The 8361-nt window shown below is 39.3% G+C and overlaps 1 protein-coding gene across 1 annotated transcript in view; it reads left to right on the top strand.

The window, feature by feature from the left end:
- GPN1 (GPN-loop GTPase 1) overlaps positions 1-8361 on the top strand; it is a 19478-nt gene that overhangs the window by 7389 nt on the left and 3728 nt on the right. Inside the window, exons 8-11 of the mRNA XM_009282322.1 lie at positions 714-759; positions 2866-3012; positions 5475-5557; positions 7859-7898. Of these exons, the coding sequence (XP_009280597.1) occupies positions 714-759; positions 2866-3012; positions 5475-5557; positions 7859-7898 (316 nt within the window). The remainder of the gene's footprint in view (positions 1-713; positions 760-2865; positions 3013-5474; positions 5558-7858; positions 7899-8361) is intronic.

An 8361-nucleotide genomic window follows, 5' to 3' on the forward strand; every position in this document is an offset into this window, starting at 1 on the left:
CTTAGAGGTCTTTTCCAACCTTAATGATTCTATGATTCTATTCTATGATTCTGTGATCTGTTTCCTTTCATGTTAAACCAGGGACTAAATACCTATGTAAAGATCAACACATGTAGAGCTGTCATAATAATGGTAAAAGTTGGTAAAAGGTTTTCATAAAACCTATCAATCCTTGTACCAAGGTTAAAAGCTATATCACTGTGATAGTAGTATGCAAAATGTGTCTTACACATGCTGTATTTTCTGACATTAGCGTTGAGCAAAAGATGCTAGAATATATACAGTGAAATGAATATGTAAGCTCATGTTTCAAGGTAGTTTTGCTTTATAGATGTTTTGAATTATTTGAGTTCATGAATAGTATCTCAGAATCTAAGGTCTGAGTCAAAATAATTAGAAAATGCAGAGAGAGTTAAAAACTGGGATCTGAGAGTCATAGAAATAGTAATCAAAATCAACTGGGTGTGTAGAAAGAGATTTTATATCTTACAGATGTGCGCTTACATCTTGGGGCCCATATTTTGTTCAACTATGGTAAGCAGGATCTGGGTGAAAAATTACATTCTAATTGATGCAGAGGAAAATAATTACCTCTTGAAGTCAAATGTATTCAGCTTTGCACAAGTCTTGTCTGCCTTACGCTTAACCTGTTTTCTATTCTAGTGAGATTTAAATTCATTTTTAATGTTTTTTTTTTGTTTCTCCACCCCCAGTATCCTGTACAAGACAAAGCTACCTTTCATTGTTGTCATGAACAAAGTAAGTTAAAGCTATGGTTTCTATGTCTTAGTGGAACATTGTTTTGTTTAGCTTGCTTTGCTGTAGTGTCTTTGTCTTACTATAATAATAGAATTTCTAGAAAAGGGAGGCTGGGAGGGAGCTGCAGGCTGAAAACCGAATCTAAAAAGGTCTTTAATCTGGTATACAAATGCACAAGAAGAATCGGGGATGGGCAGTTACACCCAAACGTTTAAGTTAGAGATGATACTAACAATTTGAAAAATGTTTTGCACCTTAACCCTAGGCTATAAGGAAACTTAACTTTGTAACATAAGGGTAAGTTCATTACTGAATCTGCTCTTACAGACCCCTGCTTCCTCAGAACAATTGTCTTAATCATTAATCATTTCTACTCAGCAGCAGGCTGATGACTCACAGTGGGAATTGTGTAACACCTGCCTGTTTTGAGGAAGGAGTCCCATGTATTGTAGCAGGCAAAACTTAAAAAAAGGTGTTTGGTCCTGATCAGTGACACTAAAAATATGCCAGTATTTGCCAGAAAGCAGATACTTACTAGCCTAAGGATACACCTCCACTGTTGTGTAAGGTACTTGTAGCCTTAAATGAATGCTTTTGAACTTAATAGCTAGCCGGCTCTTTAAACATAACAACTTCGCATATTAAAAGAATCCCATTAGATTTCTGGTGTGAGTACTCTTCCGCACAGACATCCTTTGTATTCAAGGAGTTGCTCCCCAACATAGCAAGCTTTGTGTGTGCACGCACCTATATCCCATACGCTTCCTTTCGAAAACCCATGCTTTGAATGTGAAATTTTACCTCACACCAGCTGAGTAGGATTAGTGTCTAATGTACTCCAACTACACACATCTTCCCAGTGACCCAAATCATGCATGTCTTTGATATCTGCTTGCTTACTTAGCAAGTTTTTGTACACTGTTTTCTTTCTAACTCTAGACAGTAATTTTAGAATAAGCTGTTAAGCTTTTTCTGTAGAAAAAGGCATCAGGTAGGAAAATCATTCTTAAGAAAATACTGTTTTTGAAAGACTGGAAGAACTGGGACTTCATCAGTATATGTAAGGAAAAGTAGGCCCAAGGCTTAGGATTCATAACTTTAAACTTCATTTTGATCTGATGTTTAGCCTTCGGTAAAAAGTAAAGCCAACAGCATTTGAAGAATTTTTGACAAGCGTTTTAAAATTGACTCAATAAGAATGGAAGAATCCCAAGGAACTGATATATGTGCAGTGACAAACACATAGATTTAAGGAATGTTAAGATTTGCAAAGGACAAAAAATAATGTAATTTGTAGAGTCGACTTAATTTTATTTATAGAATTTAATCAAGCTAACTCTAAATAGTCAGGCTTTGACCCTTGGTGGATTCAGTTCTGTCTCAAATCTCTTGAGTAATGCTAGGCAATACTTTCTTTATCTATTTTCCTCCTTCCCATTGGTGCTGGGAAATGAAATATATCAGAGTTTTAGACACCTCTACATTGTGATAATAGTGGATATACATGTGGTAAGATATGTTATAAAACTCTTTAATAAACTGTTTGCATACTAATCCATGTAAAGTTATGGAACCATCTCACCTGTTTGTGTCCATCATCTTGCACTGAGTTTACATTATAACTTCTTCAAGTCAGAGCACAGCTCACGTTTTATAAAGATCCTGTAGGCTGTTGCCCAACGTGAAAATGGCTCCCTCTCCCTGCTGACCCCCAAGCCAGTCAAGAAAGGATGGGATCTTCAATGAGGACTGTTCTTGTCTGGCCTCAATCATACGATCTAATATTTCCAACTTAAACTTTCTTGTACAGTATGCAATTTTTGGATGCCCCTTTCCAGTAACCACAGAAGCCTTTAGACTTGCAATTGTTTCCTTAAACATGCCTTCTTAAAACTGGGATAGTGGTTGGTTGTCTTCTCTTCTGTATTGAAGTAGTTGGTTTGATAAAAACAGAGCTTGGAAAACTTCAGACCAGGGCTGAATATTTTGAAAAGATCAGCATTTTTAAAGTAAGTTTAAAATGGAAATTTTTTATTTGTCCACCTAACCACCTAAGGCTAAGAATTCATCATTATTACTTCTGAAAATTTTCTCTTCTCCTTCCAGACTGACATAATTGACCACAGTTTTGCAATAGAATGGATGCAGGACTTTGAGACTTTTCAGGATGCCCTGAATCAAGAGACATCCTATGTCAGTAACCTGACTCGTTCTATGAGTTTAGTGTTGGATGAATTTTACAGTTCACTGAAGGTAAGAATCTTCTTTTTTTACTACCTCTCATAAAAGCCTGGAGAAAAGAAAGCTCAAGGAGGATATTATTGATGTGTATAAATACCCGATGGGAGGATGTAAGGAAGACAGAGGCAGCCTCTTTTCAGTGGTGCCCAGTGAAAGGACAAGAGGCAATAGACACAAAGTGAAATATAGGAAACTATGTTTAAACAGAAGAGGAAAAAAGAATTACTGTAATTTTACTGATTGAGCACTGGAACAGATGGTCCAGAGAAATTATGGAGTCTCCATCCTTGGAGATAATCAAAACACGCTTAGACAAGATCTTGAGCAACCTGCTCTAGTTAATCCTGCTTTTTGAGCAGGAGAGATTCGACTAGATGATCTCCAGAGGTATCTTCCAACCTCAACCATTCTGTTCTTCTGTAAAAGGGCTTTGCACTGCCCTTTTGAACTGGAATCTGTTGATGAGCCTTACAATGGGGACGAGGATTTGCTGGTTTGAACATAAAGTAACTTTAGTTGCTTGTTACACTGAGTGGCAGCCTGAATCATTTAATACTGAATTGTGATTAATCATCAGAAGAAAGCTAAGATAGGCTGGTAAGGGGTAATGTTCTGTGTTGCAGTGAGATAGTTTTCCTTGTTCTGAAAGTGTCAAGTACAGTTGGGCAATTTACTGTGTAGGAAGAAGGGAAAGAATCTCAAAAACAAACAAACAAAAAAGTCCCGTATATTTGCTGACACAAGAAAAAGTGGGTTTTTTTCCACTTACCAGGTGTTGAAAGGACAAATCCATTCAGTTTCTCTGAAAACACTATACATTGGAGGATGTTAATGATCCCATAGTCTGTGCTAGAAGGGTTCAGCTAATGGTGTCTTTCATCAACTGTTATTTAAGAAAAAGCAAGCAAATGGCTATGGATATTACAAGAAAGGCAATGAAGATAAATAAGTGATTCCATTCATACAGATAATGATAATTTAGCCAAAACAAAAATATTATAAGTGCCTTATGTGGAACAATATACAGTATTTCAAAATGGATTGTAGTGGTGCCATATACAGAACTAAAGTACTTCCTAGTCCTTATTTGCTAATCAACTGTTTGTATGCATGTCATATCTATTAGAATAGTAGACTGGAGAGCAGGACATATGCAGAGGATTATAGAGTAGAAGGCAGCTTGTACTTAAGTGCAATGAAAGTATAAATATTAATATATATCGGCACAATGCTTAGACTAATGCTTAAAATCCTTTGGAATGCTTGATTGTCTGCCTATTTACTGTACTATTTATAAAATGCAAGGCTGTGTTGGAAAAAGTCTTACCTTTGAAAGTGAGTAGTTAAGACTGTCTTGCTTTTATGAAAAAGAGGGAGAATTTTCATTAGAGGATGTCAGATTCTTAAGGGTCACCAAGTACTGGCTAGTAGTAGTCTTGATTAAAGGTATTTTTAGATAATTGATTTAATAAAAGCAGAACAAATGGCCAGAAGTGTAATGACAGACAAGTTCAAATTAGAAAGCAGATGAGCATTTTGAATGTATTGCCATAGTAACTGATTAAATTCTCCATCTCTTGCTGTTCTGTGGGTTGGATTGGGTACCTTTTAAAATGTGCTTCAGCTAAATACAAAGTATTAGACAGAACTTCAGAGGCAAAAGGTCAGTTCTTGTGGTCTATTTTGCTCTTTAATTCTAGTACACTGATATTGCAGCAGTCATGCTAACCACTTACAATACTAGGTTGAGAATGAGAACTTGGATTATTAACAATAACCAAGTAAACAGAAGAAAGACTTGATCTTTCTTTTGAATTGCACTATCTTGTTCATTATGTTTAGGCATTCTATTGTCTTAACTATGATTTTAGTGGGGTATTGAGGTTGGCGGTATAAGGATGGGTGCAGAGTCAGGTTTTCTTTTTTTTTTTTTTTTTTTTTTAAACTATTGCTTTCCCCCCTTCCCCCCATCGTAAAATTTGTAAAACAGACAAGAAAACCCAGGTTCTCAATAAGAGAGAGAAGGAAAGAAAGCAAGCAAAACCAACCAACCAAACAAAACCCAACCAACAACCGGAGGTAGCAAACATTAACAGTGAGTGGAGAAAGAGGTTGAAAGTAGGAATGACAGAATCATAGAATCTTAGAATCATTAAGGTTGGAAAAGACCTCTAAAATCATCGAGTCCAACCTTCGACCCAACACCACCATGCCCACTAAACCATGTCCCTAAGCGAAGAAGCGGAAGTATTACTGCATACTCTTATGCCACTGTGATGAATAAGTGGGTATCATTAGATTCCCTATTTTTTTTTTAGTTTAGGTTGTTTGTTTGTTTCTGTGTTTGTGTTTTGGTTTGGGTTTGTTTTTTTTTTTTAAGATACTGCTTAGTCTTTCCAGCTCTGATCATCCATCTGTTACCTTAAAACTTGGTTCAATTACTCTTCAGTTCTGGTATATGGTTTCTTTTATAGGTGGTTGGTGTTTCTGCTGTGCTCGGCACAGGGCTGGACGATTTTTTTCTTCAGCTTTCTAAAGCTGTAGATGAATATGAGAGGTAAGGTGATAACCTTTGGTCCCTGACCCAGTGAATACTTGCTGAAGTTACTGTTTCATGAGCCCACTCCTTTGATTTGAAGGACTGTTCACTTTTCACAGCCAAGTTAGTCTAGTGTTTCTAATAAACTTAAGTGCAAGAGTCAGCATAAAAAGCAACAGTCAAAAGGAACTATTCAGTGGTGAATTTTTGTGCTAAATGTTCAGTGAAAAAGTAAAAGCTATCTGTGCCAGCAAATCTGTGAAGTCATTTTTTTTCCTCTGATTCCATACAATGATCAAGGTTTGAATTGTCCTCAGGAAGCTAACAGATCAGTTTGGCAGACTGAATAGATGAGCAAGTTGAAATTCAATAATTCTTTTGAGAATTTGCTCCTTACTGGATTCCTCTCCAAGAAATACTGCCGGGCTGCTCTATAACATTAGAAAGCAAATCCAGTAACTTGGATTACTTGGAAATACCTAAACCAGACCATAGATTATTGTTAGAGGAAAATATATCATGCTGGATTGGATAGCCGGAGAGAGGCTGCTACAGCTTCATGATCCCAGGTCTGATTAGTCTGGCCTGGTCGTGCCCCCAGGTCTGCATACTGCCTAGTCTCTGCTTACATGCAAATAGACTCTTTTATTCCCTTATCCCTCTATTTCCCACACTTGTTCCTCCCCAAATCTCCTAAATCCCTCCCTTTTCCCACCTTTGGTTCCTCCCCTAAACATCCCATAATAAATCCTGTGCTATCCCCAAATGCTCTTTCCCTGCATCCCATAATGTGTCCTGCACCCCTAGGCAGCCACCCTCTGTGCTCACAAGGTGATCCAGAGAGCTGCCATTGAGGCATGGTGATGGGTTTCACGCATGGACCATGGTGCTTGTGGTTCTCCTGGGACAGCCCTGGGAGGAGCTGGGATAGGGTATCCCTTCCTCTGAGTCCTTAATTTGGATTCCCTGCCTGCCACCGCACCCCTGTGTTCCTCTGGGCTTGTTGAGATGGGTCCGTGATGGTTTGATGGCTCTCCTGTGATGGGCCTGGGAGTATCTGGGTAGGGTATTATTTATGCTTCCCCTCCCCCACAAATGAGTCTCTGCGCTCTTTGGAGGTGCTGAGTTTTACCACATAACCTAACAATTATTCTGGGATATGCTGCCTACATAATGAAACCCTAGTTAAGGGTTTCATATAAGCCACCAATGCGCACTTGCAGCCCAGAAAGGCGATCATATCCTGGGCTGCATCAAAAGAAGCATGGCCAGGAGGCTGAGGGAGGGGATTCTCCCTTTCTGCTCTGCTTTCACGGTACCCCGTCTGGAGCACTGTGTCCAGCTCTGGGGCCCACAGTACAAGAAAGACATGGACCTGTTAGAGCGGGTCTAGAGGAGGGTCACGAAAACGATCAGAGGGCTGGAACACCTCTCCTGTGAAGAAAGGCTGAGAGAGTTGGGGTTGTTCAGCCTGGAGAAGGGAGGGCTCTGGGGAAGCCTTACTGCAGCCTTTCAGTACTTAAAGGGGGCTTATAAAGAGAGACAACTTTTTGATAGGGCCTGTAGTGACAGGACAAGGGGTGACGGTTTTAAACTGAAAGAGGGTAGGTTTAGATTAGACATAAGGAAGAAATTTTTTATGACGGTGGCAAGACGTTGGAGCAGGTTGCCCAGAGAAGCTGTGGATGCCCCATCATTGGAAGTGTTCAAAGTCTAGTTGGACGGGGCTTTGAGCACCCTGATCTAGCGAAAGATGTCTCTGCCCGTGGCAAGGGAGGTTAGGCTAGATGGTCTTTAAAGGTCCCTTCCAACCCAAACCATTCCATGATTCTAAGAAGAGGGTATCCACATCTACCTTATCCTTACTTCATTAAAGAAATATTTCAAAGGTCCCATAGTGGTATGATAGTTTGGAAGCTTGTGAACAATCTTTCTGTATGAGATCCCATTGAACTGTCTTAGGAAGCACAAGTACCGGTAGACAAAGTCATGTCTGTGATTAGAGGAGAGTGATAAATGTGCTGATTAGGTATAGCAGTGAAATGACTACCTCAGTTGAGCTGGATAATTTCTTATCCAACAAGACGGTGTGAGAAAGGTTTGCTATTTTAATGAAATATGTTCACTTATTTTGCAGCCATTGGTTTCAGAATCCAAATCTGGGTAAAAAGTACTGTTAGTCTTTCTGAAATGTCTCTCAAACATGAAAACCTAGAGAAAACTTTTTTGGGGTAGAAACAAGCCTCCAGGATGATCCTTACTTAATATAAATTATGTATTAGTTCAGACTGAATGCACTCTCTTTATTTATCATTTCAGAGAATATCGTCCAGAATATGAGCGCCTGAGAAACACACTGGTAAGTATTTTTAACTATTGTATACCTGGGCAGTGTATCTTGGGGTCACTTTTATGCACACAATTGCCTGTATGTTGGGAGGGTCTAACATTTCGTGTACTAATCATAGAAACACAGAATCATAGAATAATTCGGGTTGGAAGGGACCTCTAAAGGTCATCTAGTCCAACTCCCCTGCCATGGGCAGGGACATCTGCAACTAAACAGGTTGCTCAGAGCCCCGTCCAACCTGACCTTGAATGTTTCCAGCGATGGGGCATCCACCACCTCTCTGGGCAACCTGTGCCAGCGTTTCACCACCCTCAGCGTAAAAAATGTCTTCCTTATATCTAGTCTAAATCTACCCTCCTTCAGTTTAAAGCCATTCCCCTTTGTCCTGTCGCAGCAGGCCCTGCTAAAACGTTTGCCGCCATCTTTTTTATAAGCCCCCTTCAAGTACTGATAGGCTGCAATAAGGTCTCCC

The sequence above is a fragment of the Aptenodytes forsteri genome, unplaced genomic scaffold (genome assembly GCF_000699145.1).
Source record: "Aptenodytes forsteri isolate BGI_AS27 unplaced genomic scaffold, ASM69914v1 Scaffold261, whole genome shotgun sequence".
Classification (NCBI taxonomy): domain Eukaryota; kingdom Metazoa; phylum Chordata; class Aves; order Sphenisciformes; family Spheniscidae; genus Aptenodytes; species Aptenodytes forsteri.